This window comes from Manacus candei, unplaced genomic scaffold (assembly GCF_025592945.1).
Source record: "Manacus candei isolate 608988 ecotype Guabito, Panama unplaced genomic scaffold, ASM2559294v1 h1tg000256l, whole genome shotgun sequence".
NCBI lineage: Eukaryota > Metazoa > Chordata > Aves > Passeriformes > Pipridae > Manacus > Manacus candei.
In genome coordinates, this window is record NW_026138304.1 from 122,278 (window position 1) to 149,962 (window position 27,685).

At 52.6% G+C, this 27,685-nt stretch overlaps 2 protein-coding genes across 2 annotated transcripts in view; one reads left to right on the forward strand and one right to left on the reverse strand.

The window, feature by feature from the left end:
• The window catches only part of LOC127464677 (spermatogenesis-associated protein 16-like), an 80,643-nt gene that overhangs the window by 35,442 nt on the left and 17,516 nt on the right, over positions 1 to 27,685 (forward strand). The gene's annotated exons all lie outside the window — the stretch shown is intronic.
• LOC127464672 (oocyte zinc finger protein XlCOF19-like) lies at positions 14,338 to 17,630 on the reverse strand. Its single transcript, XM_051775111.1, has 2 exons — positions 16,775 to 17,630; positions 14,338 to 16,593 (listed from the first exon to the last, which is right to left on the reverse strand). The coding sequence occupies exons 1-2, from the start codon at positions 16,824 to 16,826 to the stop codon at positions 15,755 to 15,757; spliced, it is 891 nt and encodes a 296-aa protein (XP_051631071.1). The 5' UTR covers positions 16,827 to 17,630; the 3' UTR covers positions 14,338 to 15,754.

Sequence of the window (27,685 nt, forward strand, 5' to 3'; positions counted from 1 at the left end):
AATCATTCTATTAAAGCAATTGGATCAAAGGCAGCAAAAAGAAACAATCCTGAAGCAGACATTGAGGTAACTCACCCCACAACAACAGGGGGTAGTTCTCTCTCTTTCACTTTACCCCTGGGCAGTGACCATGAAGAGCTGTCCCTGCTTCATGGCAGAAGCTCCACACACTTCAAGGAAGTCTGGGGAAGAATCTGCCACATGAAAGTTGGACGGGGTTTTTATAGTTATAAAAGGTTTGACTGCTGGACATGTTTGCAGGCCAGGGAGCAGCTTCTCTGTCAAATCCTGCTTCAGAAAGCAAGATGTGTGTTTGAAGTTTCAGGAAGCATTTTGGGTTTAGCATAATTCAACAGTAAAACCAGCACCTTGGCACCAGCAGTAACTCAGCACAGAGAGCTTGCACTGTTTGCATTCTCTGACCATTGTTTAGGTATTATCAGAGCAGAGCATCCTGCCAGAAATGGCCCCTTGATTCCATGAGGTCCCAAAAACTCTCAGGGTTCCTTTGGTTCCATGAGGCCTCTCAGTGTCACAACAGATCCTTGGTTCCATGAGGCTCTGGAGTGCCACAATGATGATTTCATGAGTTTCCACTGTGTCCCAGGATTCCTTTAGTTCCCTGCAGTATCACAATGGACCCTTGATTTCTTGAGGTTCCACAGTGTCTCTTGGATCCTTTGGTTCCTCAAGGCTCTGCAATGTCACAGTGGCTCCTTGATTCCACGATGTTCCAAAATATCCCAGGGTTCCCTTGGCTCCAGGAGGCTCCCCAGTGTCCCACTAGCCCCTTGATTACAGGAGGCCCTGCAGTGTCAGAAGTCCAACCCTCTGCAATAAGCAGGAACATCCACAACTAGATCAGGTTGCTCAGAGCCCTGCCCAACCTGCCCTTGAATGTTTCCAGGGATGAGGCATCACCTCTCTGGGTACCCGTGTCAGTGTTTCACCGCTCTCACTGTAAAAAATTCTTGGTTATATCGACTTCAAATCTGCCTTTTTTTAGTTCAAAACTATTTGTCCAATCGCAGCCATGTCCAGGCTCTACAAAAAGTCTGCCCCCATCTTTCTTAGAAGCCTCTGTGGTGGTGCATCTTCCCCCCATGCTCCTCAGGCCTGGTCATGATCTCAGGAGCTCCTGACAAGCCTTGACCAAACCAGCTGAGCAATGAAGAGCCCTTGGACTGTACCAGGGTGTGGGGAAGTGTCCCTGGACAGGACCAGGGTATGGGGAAGTGTCTCTGGACTGTACCAGGGTGTGGTGAAATGTCCCTGGACAGGAACAGGGTGTGGGGAAGTGTCTCTGGACTGGACCAGGTGGTCCTGTATAATACAGGTGGGAACAATCCAGGGTGGAAGAGCTGGGGAACACAGGATAATCAGTCATCCCATGAGAACCTTGGAACATTCCCTGCCTGAACCGTGACCCAAATGGAACAGTTTGGATACAATTCCCAAATAGTTTGGAAACTCCAGTCATTCCTGACACAAGGATGGCAATTCAGCAGATAACTAAAGCCAGTCCCCTTGGGAGCCCACACCCAGCGGGGCTGAGGGAGGCCCTGGCAGCTCCCCAGCACCTCCCTCTCCGTGGGACACCTCTGGCAGCCTCTCCCAGCTCAGGAGCCCTCCAGTTTGCAACACTCCAAAGACCATCACTGATGCCCAGGACAATTCTGATCCCCCTCCACAAACACTCCTCCAGCTGGGACCCTTGTCTGGTGGCAAACACAAAGGGATTTGGGGGAGTGTTTCCCTGACAACAGGAGAATTTGGGAGAGAGACCTTTCCACAGCCAGCTATTGATGTGTCCACACATCTCTGCCTGGGTGTGGGTGTGAATTGACTGTGGGGTGAAGGTTCTTATTGTGAATCTATAATTCAGTCACTGTTAAAATTGTAGCAAATGCTATTGAATCACTTGATAACTGTTCAACTGGTCAATGATTAAATGCTACTAATCTCTTTTGACCCCTTTTCTTTGGATCCAAGTCCTTTGCACCCTGACCCTCTTGCATCCCAAGGCTCTGGGTAAATCATTCCCTTTAAAATAAATGTAGTTTTTGTGACGTCCACTTTAAAATCTTCCTCCTTAGCTAAACTACAAAACAACTCCAATTAGTTGTTGATGTCTTGAAGACATGAAGACAATGAAAGGAAGGGAAATAATTTGTTTTTCAGTGTTTTAATGGGTCCCACAGTGTGTTTGGAGCTGCATCAGCTGTCAGTCCAAGATGGGCCATGTCAGAACTGGGGAGGTTGGGGGGTGAGGAGCAAGGTTGATCATCCAGGGTCAGTGTGGATCTCCTGAGGAGACACTCAGCATCAAGATCACTTGGAGAACACCTCTATCACCTCTCCTCTGAACTAAAAAATATCCATCCTTGAATTAGAAAAAAAAAAAAAAAGCACAAACTTTGAAGACTTGTTTTGAAATTGCCTTGAAGACAATTAAAGGAAGACAAAGAGATCATGAGGGATTGCTGGATTTTAATGAGCCCCACAGTGTGTTTGCAGCCCAGCCCATGATCCTGAGGTACTGAGAGAAGACTGAAGAAGCTGCTGAAGAAGTCAGAAGCCAAACTCCAAGTGCCTTGAAGCATTGCTGGGCCCCACTGAGGGCAGGCACTGCCAAAGCCTCCCCAGGGACTCCTTGGAGCAGCTCCTTGGAGGCCAGGAGTGCAGGCAGACAAAGGCTCTGGGCAGGCCCCTGCAATGCTGAGCAAAGCCTGCCTTGGTTTTGTGGAGCACAAAGGCCAAGGGCTGAGCCCCAGGCCCTGGCCCAGCAGATCCTGTCCCTCCCGGCTGGCTCAGGGCTGTTTGGGGGCACTGGGATGGGAGGGGGAGGAACAACAAAGGCCCAAATCTGGGCAACCCCTGCCAGGCTCCTGAGGGAGGGGTGAGGCAGAACCCAAGTGCAGAACCTGCCAGGAAAGTTGCTTGTGGTGGCCTGAGTGGCAGAGGCAGCTGCCAGAGGCAAGGGGACAAAGGTCTGGGTGCCTTTGGGCCCTGCAGCCCTGCCAGAGCCCTTGGCCATCTCTCCTGCAGGCTGTCCTGGCCTGGCCCTGCTGCTGCTCTGGCCTTGCAGGCTGCACACACCCCTCCTGCTTTCCCACCCCCTCCCAGCAGCATTTCCAGACCCTCCCTGATGGCTCTGCACCAGCTCTGGCTGTTCCCTGGAACACAAAACCACGGGCTGATCCTGACTCCCTCTGGGTGACCTCTTGCACCAAAAAGGTCCCCACTGAGTGATATTTCTTTTTCCTCACCTTCAGTCCCTACCTTCCATGCTACTTTTTGTGGAGATTTCATTCTATTTCCAATATGGAGAAAAGCTCCATCCTGTCAGATCTCCTCTAGACCCTCTCCAGTTCTTCCTCATTCCTCCACAATGGGGAACTTCACACCCAGATAGACCAGTCCAGATGTGGTGACTCCAGGGCTGAGTCTAGGGGGGTCACAACTCCCTTGTCTGAGTGCCCACACTCCCCCCAAGGCAGTCCCTTGTGCATTTGGCCTTATTAACTTGGATCCTGAGCCCCTGTGCCACAGGACATCCCTCACACAGCCCAGGCCCTTCTCCTGGGGGTCACTGCAGAGCTGAGCAGATCCAGGTCACCTCCCATTCCTCTGCCAACCCCCTGGGCCTGCTCTGGGCCCTGCAGGTCCTTGCCCTGCTCCCAAGGGCTGTGGGGGTGGTTAATGGGCAGGACTTGGAGTTTGGAGCTCAGAGTCGGCATTAGACAGAAGTTTAGGGAGGTTTGTTGTTCTACTGGCAGTGTCTGGTTAGGCTTTTGGGCTGGGTCAGGATTAAAGTTTGGCTTTTCATACTGGTAATGCAGATTTGGGAATGGAGTGGACATTAGAGGACAAGAGTCTGGAGTTCTGGGTTTGGGCTTTTTCTGGCTTGGAGTTAGAGCAGTGGATTCCTTCCAATGGGAGGGGCAGCACTTTTGGATCGTGTTGGGGCTTGAGGTTACAAAGTACCTAAAGGTCCATCAGGAGTGTTTACACAGTCAGTGTTTCAGCACCCTCAGCATTCCCAGAGCCTAGCTTTACCTCATCAAAATCTTTCCTATCTGTTGGCCAAGTCCCTCTTTCCTTCTCCAATTCTTTTCCTCCCAACCTCCTCAGAACTTTCATCAGGATGGGCTCAGCTTTGTGATGATGCTGTGCAACCTCCCGGAATCAAGGAGCCACTGTGAAACTGCAGAACCTTATGGAATTACAGGGCCATTGTGACCCTGGGGAAAGCCATGGAATCAAGAGGCCACTGGGACACTGCAGGGCCCCATGGAGCCAAAGGAACCCAGGGCCAGTGGGCAACCTGATGACAAAAAGGGGCCGTTGTGACACTGCAGAAATGGAATCTGGAGGCCATTGCGACACTGCAGGGCCTCTTGGAAACAAAGGAACCCTGGGCCACAGTGGAATTTCGTGGAATTTCATGGAATTTCATGGAATCAAGAGGCCATTGTGACACTGTGGAACCTCATGGAACATAAGGAATCCAGGGACACTGTGGAACTTCATGGAAACAAGGAGCAGTTGTAACACTCCAGGGCTTTACAGCAGCCCCCGAGCTGGTGGGGCTGCTCTGCAGAGCACAGGGGCTGTGGGGCCCGGGGCCATGGGGGACTCTGTGGGGCTGTGCTTCTCCAGCTGGGAGGCAGAGCCAGCTGATGGTGCTCCCTACCACTGATCACCTCCCACAGACACTCCTGTGTGGCCATGGAGGGGGCTCAGAGGGGCCCTGCCTTGTTCCAGAGCTGGGACATGGCTTTGGGGGCTGCCCTGGCTCCTCCTATGGAAGTTCACTGAGGGGAGATGAGTCACTCCCCAGGCTCCTTTCCCTGTTCCTGCTGTGTGCCCTGTGCTCTCACGGATTACAGCAGACACGTGGTACTTTATGTCTTGGTGACTCCAGCCCGGGCAGGATTCTGCTGTCCTTGAGCCCAGCTCTGTCCCTGCCCGGGGTCACAGCACTGACACCAAGCAGAACAGTGACCAACCAGCCAGAGCACTCAGGGACCTTACCCAAAGGCACAGAAGGGGAGTGTTGAATTGGGGAGGATCAAGTGCTGCTGCTCCCTTGCAGTGCTGCTGTTCTGGTCCCCTTTTCTCCAACCCCCCTGCACACAGGCACTGCCTTGACATTTTACAAAGGCCTCTGAAGAACCATATCAACAACACCAGGTTTCCACTGTGTCATTCATTTGTTTTAATATACAGAGAGAGTTTCTCATTTACAGAGCGGAAGGGTCAAATTCAGGAGGAAGACAGGGAATTAGAAGTGCGATCCAGAACAAAATTTTATTCTACACTACATAATAAAAAGTAAAAATACTGAAGAAAACATTCTTAGCCCCTCCAAAATCCTTAGAAGAGAGGGTTGGCTTTTAGCAATTAATGTTAAGAATTAAAAGAAAACAGGCAGCTTTTTGCTTCTGAAAAGCATCCAGTCAGTGTTTTCCTTATGGCATCTTTGAGCTCCTGGTTCCTGAGGCTATAGATGAGGGGATTCAGTGCTGGAGGCACCACTGAGTACAGAACTGACAGAGCCAGGTCCAGGGATGGGGAGGAGATGGAGGGGGGCTTGAGGTTGGAAAATAGGCCAGTGCTGACAAACAGGGAGACCACGGCCAGGTGAGGGAGGCACGTGGAAAAGGCTTTGTGCTGTCCCTGCTCAGAGGGGATCCTCAGCACAGCCCTGAAGATCTGCACATAGGAGAAAACAATGAAAATGAAAAAAACAAGTGCTAAATAGGCATTAACCACAATGAGCCCAATTTCCCTGAGGGGGCCTGAGTGTGAGCAGGAGAGCTTGAGGATGTGTGGGATTTCACAGAAGAACTGGCCCAGGGCATTGCCCTGGCACAGGGGCAGGGAAAATGTATTGGCTGTGTGCAGCAGAGCAGTGAGAAAGCCAGTGGCCCAGGCAGCTGCTGCCATGTGGGCACAAGCTCTGCTGCCCAGGAGGGTCCCGTAGTGCAGGGGTTTGCAGATGGCAACGTAGCGGTCGTAGCACATGATGGTGAGGAGACAAAGCTCTGCTGAGATGAAGAAGAAAAAGAAAAAGGCCTGGGCAGCACATCCCGTGTAGGAGATGGTTGTGGTGTTCTGGAGGGAATTGTGCATGGCTTTGGGGACAGTGGTGCAGATGCAGCCCAGGTCTGTGAGGGAGAGGTTGAGCAGGAAGAAGCCCATGGGGGTGTGCAGGTGGTGGTCCCAGGCTACGGCGCTGAGGATGAGGCCGTTGGCCAGGAGGGCAGCCAGGGAGATGGCCAGGAAGAGCCAGAAGTGCAGGAGCTGCAGCTCCCTCCTGTCTGCGAATGCCAGCAGGAGGAACTGGGGCATGGAGCTGCTGTTGGGCATTTGCTGTTCCTTAGGACAGGTCTGTTCAGAAAAGGAAAGCACAGGGAACAATTAGCACAGCCCCCTCTCAGCAGAGCCAGTGCAGTTTTCAGGGAAATCCGCTCCAAGTCAAGGCATTTCTTTTCCCTGGTTTGTGCTCTCTGAGGGTGCTGTGAGGAGCAGGAGCTCTGCCCATGTGCTGCCAAGGGCTTTGCTCTGCTGCAGTGCAGACATGGAGCTGCTTTGGGACAGCTCTCATGATCACAGGGGATGTCACATGGAAACCTGCTTTGATAGAAAATTCAATTCCTGTACTGTTGTCTTGGAGCAATTTGGGCTGCCAAAGAGAGGCACAGTGTACCCCTAAAATAATTTTGCCTGGATTTTTTGTTTAAAAAAACCTGAGAGCTGCCCCTGGCAGGCAGCAGAGTCCCTACCCAGCACAGCACCCTGGGCTGCAGGACCCTGCTCTGTCCCACAGCCCTGGGCACCCCTGGCTGCACCCCTGGCTTCACAGCTCTTCAAACTGCCCCCAAACAGCCCCCTCCAGGAGCTGCCCCTGCACTGCCCTGCAGCCACAGGCTCACCATGTGCAGCCCTGCCAAGATTCCTCCTGCAGGGAGCTCTCAGCCATCCTGCCAGTGCTGAGCCCCTTGAAGCTGTGTCTGTGCCCTGCTGGTGTCCCTGAGCTGGCCTGGCAGTGCCCTCAGCCCTGCTGGGCTGTGCAGAGGAGCTGCTCCTGGGCAGAGCTGTCTCTTTGAAGCTCTTCTTGCTTGCCAGGAGCTCCCTGTGTGCCAGGAGCCCGGCCCAGCTCAGCAGCACAGCAACTGCTCCGAGGCATTTAATGACCCTCAGGGGGTTGATGTTGTTTACATGAGACTCAGTCCCTGAGAGGAAGTTCAAACAACTTTTCCAGAAGTCAAAGTGAGATTGAACCACTGAAGTTTGTTGTAGTGCTAATGAATCTCACTGAGGGACACAACTGAGAACGTGTCCCCAAGTTCCAGCTGGAACAGAAATCTGCAGACAGTGATGACAAGGATGGACAAACAAAGGAAAGGTGGTTCTAATGCTGAATAAACATGGATTTGTTTCCTTCATCCAATGGGCCAAGGCCTGACCCCCAGCCCCTGGGAAGGCAGATCCTGTCCCCCCCTCATTCCTCAGGGCTCTTCCTGGGGCACTGGGATGTGGGATGTGCAATGCCAAGGGCAGGACCATGGGGTGGCACCTGCCAGGCTGCTGAGCAGGGACAAGGAGGCCATGAGGCCCCAGGGCTGCAAGGGCCACTTGTCTCCTCCTGGCATCAGGGGCACAGACAGCAGCCATGGCCAAAGGCCTGCAGAAGGTGGCTCTGGCAGGGCCTTTCAGCTTCTCCCCCTCCCTGTCTCCTCTCCAGCCCAGGCTGTCCTACGGTGTCCATGCCCTGCCCCTTTCCCTGCAGGCTGTCGTCATCCCCCCGGCTGCCCCACCTGGCTGGCACCTTCCTGCACTGACATCTCTGAGTCCTCCCTGGCTCTTCCTGCACACACAAAGCCTTGGGCTCATCCACACTCCTGCTGGGTGACGTGTTGCAGCCCAACATTTTCCATGGAGTGAAATTCCTTTTTCCTCATGTCCACTCGGGACCTCCCCAGCTGCACTTGGCATTCATTCTTTCTTTCTCAGGCTCTTTTCTGCTCTGACAAAAGGATCCAGCAGCTCTAAATCCTCCCTTCAAGCCCTCTCAGGGCTGTCCTGTACTGTCCTCAGTCTCCACACCATTGAGGCCACAGCTCCTTAGCCCATCTCTAGTGCTCATGTGCCTGAGACCTTTAAAGCCCATCTTGGGAGATCTCTGGGCACTCACCAATGTTTTTGCAGATGAAAATGTTGTGCTCAGAATCTAAGTAAATCACAGGGATACTTTTTACCAAGGCCTGTAGTGGCAGAACGTGGGGCAGTGGCTTTGAACTGAAAGAGAAGAGTTTTATATTGGATAATAAAAGGAAAGATTTAACAATCAGGGCAGCAAGAACTGGAAGAGGTTTCCAGAGAAGTCGATGTCCCATCCCTGCATTTCTCCAAGGTCAGGGACTGTGAGTAACCTGAATTAGTAAAAGATGTTACTGTCCATGTGCAGGGACTTGGACCAGATGACCTTTTAGCTTCATTCCAAGCCAAATCATTCTGGGATTCTTTTGAGTCTAAAGTCCCAAACTCCTTCTCCAAAGAATTTCCATTTTTGAGGACATGAATTGCCATGTTTTTGGAGAAACCCTTCTAAGCCCAAAAGGTAAAAAATTAATTGAAAGGAAGTTCCAAGGTATCTGTAGGAAACTTTAAGCAAGTGGGTCAATGGCAGAACCTCTCAGGGTGACCTTGCAGCTGAAGGTTGGGGATTCGGCCTCGGGCTCTGAGACTCATGATGGGCAGCCAGAAAGGGGATTTGGGGACTGGGCAAGACTTGTCCTGGGATGTCTAGGAAAGAACCAAAGCAAGGGGAGGATCCCAGAGGTCACTGGAGGAACAAGCATGAGAAAAGAGAGAGAAAAGAGGCTGAAAAGGCTGGTCATGTTAAACAGGAGACTGGTCAAGACACGTCCCTGGCTGTGCCCTGCAAGTGATCCCCACAGCCTGTCCCCTTTTCTCTAATAACTCCAGTGCCAAGAAGTTTCTGTGGGGAGGGACCTCTCTGCTCCTGGCCCAGATTGTGGCCCAAGTTCCAGCCACTGCAGCAGGAGCCACAAATAGTCAGGTCTTGTGTTCTTTGGGGGGCCAGACTCTGCCCAGACTGGGGGATGTGTGTGTTGGAAGCCCAAAAGAGTGAAGCAAATGCAAAGCTAAACACCCAATGTAGCCTGACTTTGTCCCTAAGTGGGGGAGGAGAATTGGACCCAACATGTGCAGGGACAGATGGAGGGGTTTGTCCCCCTGGCCCTGCCCAGAAGGGACACCTTTCAGGAAGGGTTGTGGCCTTGGCTGTGCTGAGGGTTGCCCCAGGCAATGCAGCTTGGGATTGCAGTGGCACTGTCAGGGCTCTGCAGAGCTCCTGGCAGTTCCTGCATTTGTCCCCAGCAATGCCAGAGAACTGCAGGGGTTGCAGTCAATCCCTTGTGCTCTTTGGGACCCCGCCTGGCTCTGCTGAATGTCAGCAGGCCTGGAGTTCCCAGACTGTTCCTGCATCCAGGGTCGGGCCTGCAGTGACGTTTCTGCAGCATTAAATTGTCACAGTGTCAGGATGGTCATGGATCCATTCCTGCAGAAACACAATGGGGCTCCATCCCAAGCAGGGATAGAATGGGCCCACAAATTTTGGAAGGATAACAACAAGGGAGTTTTGGCCCCGTGGAACCCCATGGAACCAAAGGAACCCTGGGACATGGCAGAACCTCCTGGAATAAAGGGGACATTGTGACCCTGCAGCACCTCATGGAACCAAAGGGAGTCTGGGACGTGGCAGGGCCTGATGGAAACAAAGGAACCTCCTGGGAACAAAGGGACCCTGAGACACTGCCAAAACTCAAGGAACCCCAGGACACTGTGGAATCTCCTGGAATCCAGGGGCCATTGGAATACACTGGGGCCTCCTGGAGCCAAAGGGAACATGGGACACTGTGGAATCTCATGGAAGCCAAAGGACCCCGGGACTTTGTGGAATGTCAGGGAATCAAGGGCCCAGTGTGACATCCCAGAACCTTTTGGAACCAAAGGGAACCAACGGGACAATGTGGAATCTCATGGAATCAAGGGGCCATTGTGACCTTGTGGAACCTCACAGAATCCAGGGGCCATTCTGATTCTGCAAGGCCTTCTGGAGTCAAAGGGACCATTGTGACACTGGGGAACCTCATGGAATGAAGGGTCCATTGTGACCCTGGGGAAAATGATGGAATCAGTGGACCATTGTCACACTGCAGGACCTTATGGAGCCAAAGAACACTGGGAAACAGTGCAACCTCATGGAATCAAGGATCCATTGTGCCTCTGCAGGGCCTTACCAAGCCAAAGGAAGCCTTGCACACTGTGGAACCTCATGGAATCAGGGGACAACTGTGATCTTGCAGGGCCTCATGGAACAAGAGGAACCCTGGGATTCTGCAGAATCTCATGGAATCAGGGGGCCATTGTGACACTGCAGGGCCTCAGGGAATCAAATGTCCATTGTGACGGTGTAGGGCCTCAGGGAACCAAGGGAATCCAGGGACACTGTGGAACGTTATGGAACGATTGGGGATTTGTGACTCTGCACAACCTCATGCAACTTTGCTTAAAGGCAAAACTTGGGGTAGGAACTCCAATGAACTGAATCCCTCCCTTTCTTTTTCTTACCAATACAGAGAGATAAAACTCCTAAAATTAAGAGCTGACTAACAAGGAAATAGCAGCAACCACAAAGAAACATAGGGAACAGCTGACCCACAAAGAGGGGAATTCTTCACCCATGTGGTACCCCTGGAATAAAGGGGAAAAATGGCAGAGAGTCCTCCCTGACAACCACCCCCCTCTGCCCCAGCAAGCCAAAGAAACTCTGGGAAATGGGGGCACAAGCAGAGGGGGGTCAGGGTCACTCTGGGGCTCTCCCCAGCCGTGGTGCTGAGCGAGCTCAGCGCTCGGGGCGGCAGCAGCAGGGCCCCGGGGCAGGACAGCGCTGCAGGGACTCTCCAGGCACCAACCCTGGGGGTCCAGGGAGGAGAAAAAGTTCCTTTTGATGCCTGGCATTTCTGTCTTTCTTCCCCTCCCTGTCCAGCCCCAGCGTAGGGCAGGCATTCCTTCTTAAAGAGACAGTCCTTCCAAAACAATGGGAAAACGGCCTAAAATACTAAAACTCCTGAAACCATGACATTTTCCACCTCTGTATTCTATTCCCTTTTTCATCATGCAGTGTCCCAGGGATCCTTTGGTTCCACGAGGCCCTGCAGTGTCACAATGGCCCCTTGATTCCTTTGTGCCACTGGAGACATCCCATAATCCAGCACAGCCTGTGGGGCTGCCTGGTCACGGCCAGACAAGTGATGTCTGTCTGGAAAGAGGCACAATTTTAATACTTTCACATTTAAATAATATTGAAGCACATTTCCATTAGTGGGTCATTTGAGTACTTTTAAGAAAGGGCAGTTTTCCCACTATGACAGAACAAGAATTTCCTGGAAGTGTACTGATGGCAAGAGAAGAAATACGGATCTGGCCCTCTACCTGGATTACCACTATTTCGTCTATAACTTCATCTCCCTCTCCCTTCAGATGTTTCCACCTCTCCTGTTTAAATGGCCATGTCTCAGGACATCCCTTCAGTAGACTTGCTGGATGTGTGTCATTCCTGTTGCTCCCTGGTTTCCTCCTCCATTTGCTCTCTGGTCATTCTCTGCCTCTCAATTGACTGGTTTCATGCTTTGAGCTTCAGGGAGCTGCCCAGTCTGTCAGAAGTTTAAATAGCACACCAGTCAACATCTTCATTGTGTTTATATCTATCAGAGAACAACCTTTTCTTTGAAAAGTCAATGTCCACTTAGGCAGGCTCAAAGGTTTGAAAAATCGAGGGGATGCTCCAAGGCCTGGGATCGTGCAGGCAGAAGTGTCGTGGCTCAGGGGTTCAGTTCCTGTGAGCGAGCTGGTTCCCGAGCCCAGCACTGTGGTGGCATCTTCTCTGGCAGGGACACCTTCCACGCAGGAGCAAATGGCTCTCACCAAAGGGATAGCAATGCTAAAGCCCATTTAAGTACTTCCAAGAGGGGAGAGACCATTTTTCCCTGGAGCAGTTGGAGTATCTGTGTGGGGGAAGGTGTCCCCAGGGCAGTGGGGCGACAGCTGGGCTGCCAGCCAAGAGTGCTGAAGGCTTCCTGGGCAGGCTTTGCCACCCCCACACCCTGGTACCCTGCACGAGCCAACATACATTTGGAATAATAACCAGACATCTGTTTTTAATCCTCTTTCCTGCCACAATGAATTACAGCTAATTGGTGGATCTCTGCTAATAGAGACAAAACACCACAGACAGCTTTATTGTCTCCATACCAGCGACCATTCCAGGGAGCCATGCAGGGACACAGTCCAAAGGACCCTCTGGCTGGGCAGGGGGGATGCAAACCCTGCCCAGATCTGACAGAATTGGAGACAAAGTTTCTAAAAACCACCGAGTTCAGCAGTGCCCTGCCCAAGGGACCCTGTGCATCCCAGCAGCTCGGGCTTATATTATGCCACCACCTGGCAAATTTATTTCCAGCTATTTACCTTTAAAAATAGACCACAAGCAGCCTTCTGTGCCCAGGGTGAGGTTATTAAGGCAGCCAATCCCCTACAGCCTCCTGCACTGCCCCACTGCTTTTTTTTGTGTGTGTGAGTGCAAGTTTTAGAGCTCACGAATAGCACAGCCTTGCTCCACCCGAGGCCTGGCAGCTCTGGGGGATGTCAGGGCTGTTTAAAAATAAGAGGCAACTCGGCACACTCTCAGGCAATGAAGGTTCCTGCCCTAAGCAAGGATCCTGGCACAGGATCCCCAGACAGCCAGGGCCTCCTGGGCTTCAGGGCTCCCGCAGCCCTCCTCAGGGACTACACTGGCATTTTCCCTTTGCTGGCAGAGGGACCCAGCAGAGCCCCAGGGAGTCACCACTGACCCATCTGTCCATTTGGACGTGCATTCCAGCCCTGCAGCCCCCCAGCAGGAGCCCTGACTCAGCTCAGTGCCAACATCCCGCAGTGAATGGGATGGACAGAACTGATCCACCCTCCTCGCTCTGACTACACTGCAAAAGGTATGGCCACACCCTGCAGAAATAGCTACTGTAGGGAGAATATTCCCCCTAGGACTGCCCTGCCTTGGAGCCTGCTGGGCTCACAGGATGCCAGAACCGCTTCCCATCCTCCTCAGAACTGATTTCCTCCCCGAAGTACCAGAGCTGTGCCCGAGAGCTGTTCCTGGAAATCCTTAAGCTCACAACCTTCTTGATCTGAGGGTATCAGCAACAGCTGGAGGAATTCTTATTTATTTTTGCCCACAAGTGTGGAGCCAGGTCCTCACACCAGTTAATCATTCACCCAGTGCTTCCTACACCTTCTACCCTGAAGGGAGAAGATGCACGTGGGCTCTGGCAAGGAAACAACCTCTCTCCAAGTCACTGCCAAGCGCTTCCCGGGGTCACCCACACGTGAGAGTGGCTCCCTGACTGCTGACACCAGGCAGACAGCCCGGGGTTCAAAGGCAGCAGGGCAGGGTGGGTTTTTCCTCCCAAACCGTGGAACAGCATCACCACCACCAAGGCAACGCTCCCACCTGCTGTCATTTCACTTGCTTTTGCAATTAGGAACATGGAAGGAGCGTTGATAGCAAAGGTCAGAAAGAGGCAAATGGGCCTGAACTGGCCCCATCGATTGGGAATGGTGAAGTAAGGGGGTTTTTGATGGTTTTTTTTCCTGCTTAGCAAATACAGGTGTGCTGCAGACTCAGCTCTTTTCAGGAGTGTCAGCACAGTGCATTCATTGCAAATATGTTGCAGAGCCTTAGAAACATGGATTGGGCTGATTTTAATTGACCTGACCCTGATCCAGGGACCCCCCAGCTGCTGTGGCCCCTGCACTCCGTGTGCTGTGCAAACACTGGCAAAGGAAACCCTGGGCTGAAGGGAAAAACCAGCAATTAAGGATTCATCAGGCTGAGCTGGGAGCTGGCTCACAGCAGAGCTCGTGTGTGACAAGTGGCCTTTCCTTTTGCTGTGCCCTTGGCACAGGCACGAGTCTGGAGTGAAGGGGTCCAACTGTCCCACAGAAGGGCTGGTTTTCACGTGGTAAAGTGAAAAGTTATCTCACAGCAGTCCAGCCCAGCACTTCTTCAGTGACATCCGACAACCAGCGGAGGCCAGTACTGCTCCAAAGCCTATAAAATACTCCTCTGTTCCTCCAGCTATTCCCAAGGGCTCCATCGTTTCCCATTACAAATTCGGGTTGGATCAGCATCCCTTCCCCCCTGCAGTGAGCCAAACCTGGCTTCTGTTCAAAGCTCCTGCAGCATTTCGAGGAGGAAGGAGGTCTTTCTCTGTAATGCTTTTTTTTTTTGAAGGGAAAAGCTGCTGCAAAAGACCTTGTGTGCCCTAAAGGAGAAGGCTGGAAGGCAAGGAGCCCAGCTCTGTCCCAGCAGCACCCAGGGCCTGTCCCTGCCCATGGCCACAGGACTGACATGCAGGAAACAGGTTCTCAGCGTCCTCGATGGCCCAACAGGAATGAGGGATCAGACATTGCAATGTTGGGTGCAAAATGGAACACTTCATTAACAAGGCTCCTGCCTTTTATAGGGCAGGAGCAGAACTTGCTGGAAGGAGGGGAGGAGCAAGGGTGGAGTCTGCAAACTAGGACCACCTAGGGAGAACAAGGGGAGGAGCATATCTATGAAAGGAAGAAATGGCCACATAAGGTTGGTACTGCAATGCAGCACTAACTGGCCAACAGAAATGCAGGGAAAATAAGGGAAAATGGGGGTACAATGAAAGGGAATAATACAATAACATAGTATAATAACATAACAAAAATCCTAAAACACATTTTCTCAAAAACTGGATCCCAATATATCCCCCTTTTCTGTTTTATAGAAAAGCAAGTTTAAAGAAAACTTTCTTGAATTTATCATGGAACAAGAATTGATTCTTGAGATACACAAAAGTATATAAAAATATATATAAATAACTGTACTGGTTTTTGTTAACACAGAACATTAGTTATAGTTTTCTTAATGAGTCTTTGGGTCCTTCAGTGTGACAAAAGCAATCAATAAGGAAAGGAAACCAAGTTATAATTTAGGTACACCTTTGGAGGCACCTGCCTTTGTCTTTTGATCTTTGTGTGACTGCATTTGTAGAAGATGTCGATACAAGGCTTTGCAAAAGTGGGCAAAGCCTTCAAGCCTGTGCAATGGATTTTTTAGGTGAGACACAGTATACATTGAACTGAACCCACCCTTTAATCCTAAGGTTCATCTGCCAGGGTCCAGCGAGCTTGGATGGTGACAGCGAGGTCCTCAGGACATAGGTTTAATTAGAGTATCCTTCTCTTGGATGGATGGCCTTACAGGGCTGAACGACCTCCATCTGCCCGGGTTTGGAGTTGTCCTTCTCTTTTGTGTGCTCTGGGCTCCCCCTCTCGTCTCCCACGATGGCACAGCCTGCACTGGTGAAGCTCCCCCTCTCTTGCTCCTTTCCGTGCCCGGGGCCGAGCCGGGCGTGCCGCGCCGGTGCGATGCGTTAAACCACATATAAACTGTTGTCTCATTTGAATGAAGAGGAATTGGCTGAGAACCCCCAAACTAGCCAGGTCTATGTGGTTTGTATTATATTAATACGCCATAGGTTCTGTTGGAAGAACCTGCCCCTGTGAAAGGGGTAGAAAGGGATGGACTGAAGCTCTTCCCGCAATTAAAGCACTCGCAGGGCTTCCCTTACGGGTGGGTCCGTTGGTGTTTGATCAAGGCAGAGCTGTGGGTGAAGCTCTTCCCACACTCCCCACACTTGTAGGGCCTCTCCCCGGTGTGGATGCGCTGGTGGATGACGAGGTGAGAGTTCTGGTTGAAGCCCTTCCCGCAGTCGGTGCAGCGGAAGGGCCTCTCATCCGTGTGCGTCCGCTGGTGGTCGAGGAGATGTGAGCTGGTCTGAAACCTCTTCCCACACTCCCCACACGGGTAGGGCCGTTCCCCGGTGTGGATACGACGGTGGATGAGGAGGTTGGAGCTGCACTTGAAGCTCTTCCCACATTCCCCACAAGTGTAGGGCCGTTCCCCAGTGTGGATGTTCTGGTGGGTGAGGAGGCTGGAGCTGTCCCTGAACCTCTTCCCACATTCCACACACGGGTAGGGCCGTTCCCCAGTGTGGATGTGCTGGTGTCGGAGCAGGCTGGAGCTCTGTGTGAAGCTCTTCCCACATTCCCCACACGTGTAGGGCCGTTCCCCAGTGTGGATGTGCTGGTGGGTGAGGAGGTCAGAGCTCTTCCTGAAGCTCTTCCCACATTCCAAGCACCTGAAGGGCTTCTCCCTGCTGGGAGGCTGTTCAGGGACCACCAGGTCGGAGCTCCGGCTCAAGCTCCGGCCTCCTTCCCGGCACAGGCTGGGTCTTTCCTCCTCAGAGCACCCCAGGTTGGCTTTGGAGCCCCTCCTCCGGGGGGATCTCCGGCCCTTTTCCTCCCCGCTGCCTTCCTGCACCGTGGAGCTGTTCAAAACGGCCTCTCCCACCAGGTTCTGCTGGGGGGATTTGTCCTCTGTGCTCTCTGTCCTCAGCTCGGGGCCTGTGGCAGGAAGGAAGAAGGACAGGGAGGGGATTTGCCTCCAGCCCAGAGGGAAGGCCAAGGACATCCCCCAACTCCACCCTGGCAGGACAGCAGCGGGGTTGTCCTGCAGCCGGGGGCGATGCTCGGCTGCCAGAGGCAGCACAAGACTGGGACAAAGGGGCACTGACTTCCTCCTCACCTGCCTGGGGGGGCTGCAGCATCTTCCTCTTCCTCGCAGCCTCCTCCTCCATCCGCCCAAGCTTTGGGAAGGAGAAATCCTGATGGGGCGGAAAACAAGGGCTGAGCACGTTGGCTTGGGGGTTCCTCCTGCCCAAGTCCACCTCGAGAACTCACTGGGCACCCTGTGTCCATAAAAACCTCCAAAACACCAAGATTCAGCCCAGAAAAATCCAAACCCCTGAGATTCAGGAAAAAAAATCCCTCAGAAACAGCAAGAAGACCCCTGTCCTTCCAAACTGCAAAAATTTGAGATTCAGCTAAAAAATACTCCAAAATATGAAGATTAGCTCAAAAAATCTCTCCCAGAAGTTCCCCCTCTCTGGTCTCTCCCCTCTGGGGTCGGAGGGTCTCCCCTGTCTGGGATGCTGGGGGTCCCACTTAGGGATGCTGGGAGTGTTGGGGGTCCCAAGGGTCCCTTCTCCTCTGACTCTTGCCTTTGGGTGCCGCGTTCCCAGACATTCCCCCTCTCCAGGTTCTCCACTCTGTTGTCCCAGAGATCCCAAGGGTCCCCACTGTCCAGGCTTCCCTTTCTCCACACCCTCCATTTTAGGTTCCCGGGGGTCCCGGGGCTCCTCCCTCTCCGTACTCCCCCCTCCAGGCTGCCGGGGGTCCCCCAGCTCTGACATCTCCCCGCTCCGCCCTCCACACTCGGCAGCTCCCAGGCTCCACACCCACCCTGGCACTCCTGGAGGGGCCCCAAACCCGCTGTGTCCCCCCCACCAGCACCGGGCTGACAATGGAGCCGGCGGGGCCTGACCCAGCAACACCAACCCCCACCATGGGGGGGGACCCGCATCCCCCCACCCACTGCCGGGGCTCTGCCCCCAACCCACCCTGGCACCCCCAAAAAACACCTCCTGCCCACCCTCAAGAGCCCCCAAGGGCACAGCCCTGCACAAGGGTCGGCTGTGCCCAAGGAAACCAAACAGCCCCACAGGTGGGGGGACACCAGAGGCTGCCCCAGGGCAACGAGAGCCAGGAGTGGATCGGGCCCCCTGACACGTGGGCGGGCTCTGGGTTCAGCCTGATGGAAATCTGGCACCAACAACACGGCCCCGACCGCTGGCTCGGCACAGGGGGCCCGAGCTCCCCCCTCTCCAGGCTCTTGGGGCTCTCGCAGCTCCCCCCTCTCTGCAGCCTCCCCCGCTCTCCAGGGATCAAGGCACGGGGACACGGAGGGACTGCCACAGTGACCCCACTCCTGCTGTCCCCCCTCCCTTTAGCCCCCTTCTCCCACCCCTTTCCCATCAGCCCCCCAAGCCCCGGCTCCCCCCAGCTCCCTTTGGGGGTGACCCACTGCCCCTCACGTTCCATTTGGGGGTCCCACCTGCTCTTTTCACTTCTCTCGCCCCTTTCCCATCGTGGCCGCTCCGCTCACAGCAGCAGGAAGGGCAGGGACAGGGGTGGAGCAGCAACAGCAACAGCAGGAGAACAATCACACCCCCATCCCACGGGTGCCCAGGAAGGGGGAACTCGTCCCAAATATCCTGGGGGGAGCGCAGGGGGTCGGGACACACTCAGGCTGCCAGCACAGACTTCCCTGCAGTGAAGGGATCCAGCTTGGCCAGGTCCCTCTGCAGAGCCCTCCTGCCCTCCAGCACATCAACACACCCCCAGCTTGGTGTCAGCTGCAAACTTGCTGATGAAATGCCTGGTTCTGCAGCAGCTGCAGATGCTCAAGGGGCAGCAGGACCAAGTCAGGGGGCTGGGGGGGCCTGGGGAGCTTTGGGGTCTGGGAGGGTCCTGGGGGAGCTGGGGAGGAGCTTTGAGGATTGGGGGTACAAACCACGACAGACCAGACAGACCAGTACAGACCAGTACAGACCAGTACAGACCAGTACCTCCTCACTGCTCCCCAGATCTCTCCTGGAGCTGGGCCACGTTGCCGTGGGACACCTGAGCCCCCCCCAGTGCCCTCCCAGTACAGCCCAGTGCCCCCAGTACAGCCCACTGTGTTCCTGTCCCAGGTGATCCCTCTTTGGGGGGGGTTGGAAGGGATTTGAGGGGGGGGTTGGGGGAGATTCGGGGGGGGTCTTGGGGGGATTGGATGGGGATTAGGAGGATTTTGGGTGCATTTAGGGGAGTTAAAAGGGGTTTGGGGGATCAAAAGGATCAGTGGGGGGAGGGGATTAAAGGGAAAATGGGAGTTAAGTGACATTTGGGGGGGGTTAAAGGGGCCCGAGGGGGAAGAGGATGAGCTCCACAATGAGCAGCTGAGTCCTAAGACCCCCCTGGTGTTCCCAAGACCCTCTTGGTGTCCCCAGTTCCCCCCTTGACACCCCGAGACCCCCCTGGTGTCTCCCATGTCCCCAGGGCCTCCCCATGGCCCTAATTTCCCCCTTGACGCCCCCAGTTCCAGTGTCCCCAAACCCCTCCCCACTGTCCCCACTGTCCCCAAACCCCATCCCTGATGTCCCCAACCCTCCATCTCACCCCAGGAGCCCCCCTGGACCCTCTGACACCAAAATGCCCCCTTTCCCCCATGCTCACAGAAAGGCCAAGGGCATCTGGGGACATGCTGGGGACAGCTGGGGGGCTTTGCAGGGCACTGGGGGATTACTGAGGGATACTGGGACACACTGGGGGGAACCGGGGGCACTGGGAGGGACTGGGCAGTTACTGGGGGATTACCAGGACACACGGGGGGACACTGGGAGGTTACTGGGCCATACTGGGGGTTACTGGGTGCTCACTGGAGGATCACCTGGACACACTGGGTAGTCACTGAGGGGGTTACTGGGCCGTACTGAGGGTCACTGGGAGCTCACTAGGCTATACTGGGGGCACTGGGATCCCCTGACCCGGATGTGGTACATCTCCCCCCCAGACTTTCGGGGGGCACCCCCAGGACCCCTTCCCTGGGGGCTGGGAGGTCCCCTGAACCCCACTGCTGGGCTTTAGGGAACCCTCGGGCCCCCCTCCCTGTGGGGTCTCTGTGTGCTGAGTGTTGGGGGTCTCTGGGGTCCGGGGGGGGAATAAGGATCCCCTTTCCCTGGGGTCGGTCCGCCAGGCCGGCAGGGGCGCTGTGACAGGACGGGTAATGGCGGACCGCGCGGGGCCTCATGGGAGTTGCAGTTCCCTCATGAGTACTCCGCCCGCGCGCCTGCGCAGTGCAGCCAAGGCGGTGGCACAGCCTCCCCCCCTCCGCGGGTTCCAGGCCCCGCGGTCTGACCCTCGGGAACGCCCGAACCCCTCGGCTAAACCCTCCCGAGCCCTCCAGCCTTTCCACCCACAGCCGCGCTCCCCGCAGCCCTCGAGGGGATCCCCAGAGCCCCGCTCTCCCGCAGGCCCCGCCAGCTCTCACACCAACCGCAGGCCTCGCCGCCGCCATCGCTTCCCGGCAGCCAACACGGCGCTCTGCGCGCGCAACGCCTTTCCTGACCCTCGCCGCAGCCAATCAGCGCGCGGCCCCGCCTTCCGCCCGCCCACCCGCCGCGCCGCGCGGGGCACCATGGGAGTTGCAGTCTTTGCGGGGCTCGTAGCGGCCCTTTGCTTTTGAGCGGACTGAGGTTTCTACCAGAAAGGGCCAGTCCCCTTTCACAGGGGCAGCTTCTGCCAACAGAACCCTTCCTGGGGGGCTGTGTGGAAATCCCTGCCTTGGCTGGGGACCCCCCAAGGTCACTCCTGGAGGCTGAGAGCAGAGATCTCCCCACCAGCGTTGGTCTGGGGGAGTTCCATCCATCCCTAATTAAGAATTATTGCTTTTGTGCCAGCTTTAGTAGAATTGCTTCAACAACTGCTGTAGGTTAGAGCACTGTCCTATTTTATCCCGTACTCCTGGTAGTTTTAGTGTTTCTATTGTGCAGTAAATAATTCTGATGAAGATCTTTTGTCTGATCATTTGTAACCCTAAATAATTCATTTCTATGAATAGATCTGTTTTGCCATCATTAAAACCTGGGGGACAAAAGTGCTTCAGTCACATCTGTAATTCCTCTAAATTGAAGCTGTTGGCATAACCCAAGGCTGAGATTGGATCCAGCAGCCCCCAGCACCCCACAGTAAGTTGGGAGCTCAGTGGGGCCACCCCCCTTTGCCAACCCCCCTGTGCCCAAAGACCCCCATGGGACCATCGGACCTGCAAGACCACCCCCCCTTTCCACCCTTCTCCATGTTCCTCCCACTTTTCCATTGCCACTTCAATCCCCAATTTCCCCCCCGAGCAGTTTTAGGGTCCCAACCCCCACTTTTTGCCCCCTCTCTTATGGGTGCTGAAGGAGAAAATGAGGCTGCACACACAGAGTTCCATTGCGGGACTTTTCCGCCGACACTTTTTGGTTTCCCCTTTTTTTCCTCTTCTCTCGTGAGCAGCACCCAGTGTTTGTCCTTTAGTCCACTGGAATTCCCAGCATGGCCCCAAAGCAGTGCCCTGGTCCCACACATTCCCCTCACCTCATGTGCTGGCTGTGTTCAGCCACCAGAGGAAAACACAGGCTGGTCATGCAGGCTGGTTCAAGTGCATTTCCACTTGGAGAAACAACCTTCTCTCTCTCCAAGCCCTCAGCCAAGGTCCATCCTCCCTTTGCATTCCCATGAACTCAGGGCAGGTGCAGAGTGACTCCTCTTGGTCCCACCTCTGCCCCTGTTTTGTTTGGACACACAGAGTTCACGGCCAAGAGGGCCAGGACCCGAGCTCCTTGTCTTGGGGCTTGTCCCATGCACTTCCAGAGGACTTGGAATGTTGAAACCAGGCAGATTCTGAAACCCCTGCTCCTGATGCTGCCACAGTTGCCATACACTGAATGGCCAGTGCAGCAGGATGGCCGGGATTGCTGCAGAGATGATCCAAGCAATCAGCCATCCACTGAGGATTTCTGCATTTCACAGTTTCCTTCATTCACTGTATCCTGCACCATCCTCCCAGCTTCTGCTTCCCTGGGAGCCCCAGTTTGGCTCTTCTGCCCATGGGAATTATTAATGATCAATGGAGGGTAGGTACGTTTTGATCTGTGATACAACTAAAATAACAAGGATGTTTAGGCAAAGTATGTCCTGCCTCGTTGGGTCAGCCAGGGTCACCCACACAGTCTGCTGAGATTGTGGGTAGTCAACAGTACTTGAGATAATCCAGTTGGCATGCAGGGGGTCAGTGTACTGCCTTCGAACACAGACTTAGTCTCCAAGTTGAAGCAGATGAACAGGAGTGTCCCATCTTATGGGTCTGTATATCCCTGGAATTTCTGCAGAGTCTAGACTATTCGACAATTTTTACAAAAGAACTTCAGATTTCAGGATTTTTGTAATTTGGATCCAGGTTTTACAGTATGAAGTGGCAGTCACAAATCTATGGGCCTATTAGGAGCCACCACAGGCAATGTATGTCTGGAGTTTGATGCAACACCAGACAACATCCTGGTCTCACCAGCTGCTCCCACAGAAAGTTTGCACTGTCTGGACAGATTCCAGGCCTCTTCGGTGTAAGGGGGGTCCTTTTGAATTAGATGATCAATGGAGCACAGAGGCGTGAGAAAGAAATTATATTAGGATGTGAAACCAACCAGAGTATACTTTATTACTTTATTACTTTATTACTTGTGTAACTTTATTACACAAGTCAACTGAAAGGTCCACTGTGCTTTTTAGCAAGTCAGCTTGATGTCCCCTATCACCAGAGCTGAGTTCTTCCCTGGCTTGGCTCCATACTGCAAGATAGACACAAATACCCTTGAAACACAATGGGAGAGGTCGTAGAGGTCGTACATAGGGGTGAGAAAGATGATGATGGGAGGAAGGTTATGTGGGCAGGGGTTGCTCTCCCCTTGCCCTACAGCAGGGCATGCACAGACTGTTGCTATCAGGTGTTTGGTTGCCACTCAGGCATCACCTTGTACTGCATCCTGGCCCTTCGTGGTGTAATGTAGAGCTGATAAAATGGGGTGTCAGGACTGCTGGGGGAGCGATCCTCATCCTGCCATGGAGACTGTGTTGCTCCTTGGGGATGCCCACTAAGCCCGGGCACCGACCAGCTGCTGCAGATCCTGGCAGCCCTGGCCTGTCTGTGTGGGTAACCACAGTTTACTGATAGGAACCAACCGAGAAATCAAATGTTTTATATCCTTTTCTGGTATCCCTTTAATTCCAGTTTTACTAGTTAATACTGTAATAAAAGCTGTTTGTAGTATTGTATGAATGCCAACCGATAAAGGGGGGGGGTTGTATTCTTTTTTAGCTTTTGATTCTCTTTGCTAGTAGTTTTTTTTTTATTATTCTCATTGCAATAAAAGATTTTTGGTTTTGTGGCGTTTGAATGTCTGTTGTACTTGTCTTTGTTCCGGACATGTGTCCAAATGAACTAATACACAGCCCCACCGCTGTGCCTCGAGCCCATTTGTGAAGTCACAGCCTATCATCTGAATTCTGGAATGCACCCTGGCAACCAATGATCCACAACACCAAAATGCAGCCCCACCAATGTGCCTTTGTCCCCTTTGTGATGTCACAGCCTATCCTCTCCATTCCAGAATGGCACCTGGAAACCAAAAAACCAACACCTCACACCGTGCAGTGCAGTACAACCCATTTGCCTTGGGCCCCTCTGTGATGTCACGGCCTGTCCTCTCTGTTACAGAACAGCCCCTGGAAACCAAGGAACCCACTTATCCACACTGTAGCCTTTCCTGTGTGCCATGTGCCCCTTCCTGATGTCACGGCCATTCCGACATCCCCCCTGGACACCAAGGAACCAACACCACACACCCCTGCAGTACAGGAACCCCTGTGTGCCATGGGGCCCTTTGTGATGTCACGGCGTATCCTCTCTATTCCAGAATTGTCCCTGGAAACCAAAGAACACCCCCACACACACCCCACAAATGCAGCCTTACCTACGTGCCATGGCCCCCTTTGCGATGTGATGGCCTGTAGGGGAAAGGGTTCACACTGCACAGGAAGATGTCACAAGGGAGCATGAGAAATGTAGCCTGCATCAAGCCCCCAGAGAAGGACTCCACAAAGCATGCCCACTGGAAGGACTCACTAAGAACCCTGAGGAGATACCACATGATGTCATGGGGGGTATATAAAGGCACGTTTGCTCTTGAATAAACTGATTTACCATACTGCAAACAGTCTGGTTGGTCTGTGTCTCAGTGCCATTCCGGAACAGCCCCTGACAGCCAAAGAACCAACGCCCCACAACAGCCCAGTGCAGCCCCACCCCTGTGCCACGGGCCCCTTTGTGATATCCAGGCCTGTCCTCCCGTTCTGGAGTCGCCCATGGCAACCAAAGAACCAACACCACACACCCTCACAATGAAGCCACACCCATGTTCAATGGGTCCCTTTTTTATGTCACCTCCTATCCTCTCCATTCTGGTATGGCCATGGGAACCAAGAACCAAGCACCAGACCTGCAGGTTGCAGCCCCACCTGTGTGCCACGGACCCCTTTGTGATGTCACAATCTATTGTCTCCATTCCAGAATGGCCCCTGGAGACCAGAGAATCAATGTTCCACACCCCCACAGTTCAGCCCCACCTGTGTGCCACGGGCCCCTTTTTGATGTCATGGCCTGTCGTATTTTCCCAGTTTAACGATACAGAAATGTTCTGCCAGGAGAGCAGGACATGGGAAAAACAACCCAGCTCCTCCCTCCGAGCAATTACAACTTCGAAATCAAGAAGCTCCAGCTGAAAGTTGTGGAAAAGAAAAATAACTGCTGTTTACTAAAGAATATGTATATATATTTATACAGGCAACACAACAAACAAACAAGTACATTCTTCACATCTGGTGCTGTCCTGACTGGCCCAAGGGCTACAGCACGAGCAATTTCCTGCTTGATTTGTTCAAAAGCTCGCTGCTGTTTGGGGCCCCACTGGAAATCAGTCCCAGCTGACTGGAAGCTGCCAAACATTGTCCCAGTTTTCAAGAAGGGCAAGGAGGAGGACCCTGGAAACCACAGGCATGTCAGTCTCACTTCAGTGCCTGGTAAAGTCATGGGAAAAAAAATATTCTGGGAAGCACTGAAAACCACCTGGAGGACAATGCAGTCACTGGGGAATGAGAGGCTGGAGAGCAGCTGCAGAAAGGGCCCTGGGGGGTCCTGGTCAGTGGCAAGTTGAACATGAGTTTTGGGCACCACAATGTGAAAAAGACATTAAGCAATTAGAGAGCGTCCAAAGGAAGACCACGAGGATGGTGAAGGGTCTGGAGGGGAAGCCTTATGAAGAGTGGCTGAGGTCACTTGGTCTGTTCAGCCTGGAGGAGACTGAGGTTAGACCTCATTGGGGTCTTCAGCATTGTCCCAAGGGGCAGTGGAGGGGCAGGTACCAGTGGTGACCAGTGACAGGACTGAAGGAAATGGCTGGAGCTGAGTTGGTGGAGGTTTAGGCTGGATACAAGGGAAGGGTTTTTCACCCAAAGGGTGCTCGGGCACTGGAACAGGCTCCTCAAGGAAGTGGTCAGGGCACCAAGCCTGACAGAGTTCAAGAAATGTTTGGGCAGTGCTCTCAGGCACACAGTGGGATTGTTGGGGAGTCCTGTGCAGGGCCAGGACATGATGGTCCTGATGGGTCCCTTCCAGCTCAGCATACTCTGTGATTCTATGAAATTATCTCAGCATCCAGCACCAAGCTTTCCCTCCAGAATAAAACTGTTCAGCCTGGTGACCACAGACCTTCCTCTCCTCCCAAGTACAGCAACCACAACATCACTTAATTTCTTTGGATGAAAGAAATAAACAGCATTTAAGTGTCACTGTAACAATTCTATGTCCTTTCATATTGGCTACTGGTGTATTTTGTACATTTTCAATTTTACAACACTGTTCAGCATTGCTGCCTGCAGGAAAACTCCACTTAGATCCTCAAGTCTTTCTCCTGTGCTCACTCACTGCCTTACTCCTCCTTGTTACCTCTATTTAGATGTGCCAAAAAATCAGCTGCTACTGAGAGAATCCTATCTAAAGGGTTCCCACTCAAAATACTGCATTCACTTCTGTCCCTGCACGAAGAAATCCAAGAGGAAAATAGCAAGCTGATTACAGAACCTTGCAAAATCATATCTGAGGACATTTCATCATAAAATCACAAATACTAACAGAAGCTGAGAAAACCAGCAATGCTAGGAAACAAGCTTCAAACACTCAGACTAGAACAGCTCAGGCAATAAATTTAGTTGTAATGAACCCTCTCTTTCTGACAATGCCACTGAGTTTTCACAAACAGTGAAATAGGGACCCCTGGCAGGGGTGGCTTCACACAGAGCAATGACACAACAGGGCAGAGCAAGTGGCTGCTAAATTTATAGCTTCCACGTTGCAGCTAAGGATTTATTTTAATTCTACTTGTAGCCACTATTAATAAAGTGCAATATTTAAGAGTCATTAAAAATAAAAATAAATACATAAATACATTAAAAGACAAAAAAAAAACCCAAAAAACCCAAAAAAACACCAAAAAAAACCCACAAAACCCCGCTATACCAAAAAGACAAACCACATTTTTCTTTACTGCCAGAAGGCTTCTGAAAAAAAAAAAATAAATCAAACCATTCTGCAAGTTCTGAGGTACAAAAGAAATATGGACTTGGGTTTCTGCACCAAACCATAGCAGGATTTATGCAGTTGGCCATTCAGAATAGGAACAAACAAACAAGTCCATATTTCCCAAGGTATTTTACAGCTCATCCTCCTTTTCTTTTTATGGCAGAACACACAAAGACATTCTTGTTTAGGAAGAAATTTGCTTCGAATTATTTAAACTTTGAGGTCCATTTAAAAATGAATTTTATTAAAGTCAGATACTCCCAGGCATGAAGGTAAGACATAAATAAAACAGAGCCTACTTTATCATAATGTACCACTTCTTTTTGCTGCGGTATTTGCAGAAAAAAAACACATTGAAATGCCCTTCCAGCTGACTTTAAACCTAATTCTGGACAACACCAGCCAGAGACATAACGAAAGCTGTTACCAATTCTGAGTTTGGTTTTCAGAGCCATGGACCATCAAAATCTGTGTTTAACTTCAGCAGAAGCTGTGAAAACTGGGTCTGAAATGACATGTTTGGACCTGAGTCACATCCCTTTCAGTGCCACCTGCCAGTACCATCCTGAGAGCTGTTCCCCCAGGAAAATCCTGCTTGGAATCATTTTGAGGTGAAAGCCCAGCCCGGTGTCAGCCCCTGACAAGCTGCACACTGATGCCTTAAGCCCCTAATGGTTTTTTATTTTTTCTAATATTTGTAAGACTTGTAAGTTTTATAGGTAGGTTTTAAAAGCAGAAACCCCTTCCTTCTTTATCCCTTGCTCCTTTCCCTCTCTCCAGCACCCTTGTTTATACATTCCCTAACCCTCTTACCCCATTGTAGGCTCCCTATATCAAACCTACCCCTGAATTCAGTGGCAATGTTTAGTCTTCTGTCAAGGCAAAGGCCCAGACTGTTTGGAGAACAGCATATCAGGGCCTAAACCACAGACTACGGTCAAAAATTGGGTAGCTATGTGCCCTTTGTGCTCTGAAGATGATGAATATGATGAAGGGGGGGTCCCAAAAAGCCCCCAGGCCCAATTCTCAGGGGGAGGGCCCGGGGCGGACCAGAGGAAAGGCCAAAGGGTGGACACATCTGGGTCTGGATGGATAATGTTATAAAATGTAACCTCTCAGGCACGACCTGTACCATCTTAGCCTTGGCAAATAAACCCTTTCTTATCTCACCCCTAATTTACTGCTCCGGAGGTTTTTTTTTCAGCGCCAAAATGCACCGGCAACAACACAAACACCAGCAGGGGAAGGGAGGGCTGGTTTGGCACTTTCTGACTGACCTCACTGGAACTGGGCCCGGAGCCACTAAAATGTTCCTGAGCAGCATTTCTGGAGCACGAACGGTGCCCGGGGTGCCCCATGGGTGTTTGTGGGACCCCCGGGGCT

What these genes read in the sequence shown, in the direction of transcription:
- LOC127464672 (XM_051775111.1), bottom strand. Translation starts at nt 16,826, where the DNA reads ATGGAGGAGGAGGCTGCGAGGAAGAGGAAGATGCTGCAGCCCCCCCAG. An exon ending in GCTGCAGCCCCCCCAGGCAG is followed by an intron (nt 16,594 to 16,774) that starts GTGAGGAGGAAG and finishes TTCCTGCCACAG; the next exon opens with GCCCCGAGCTGAGGACAGAG.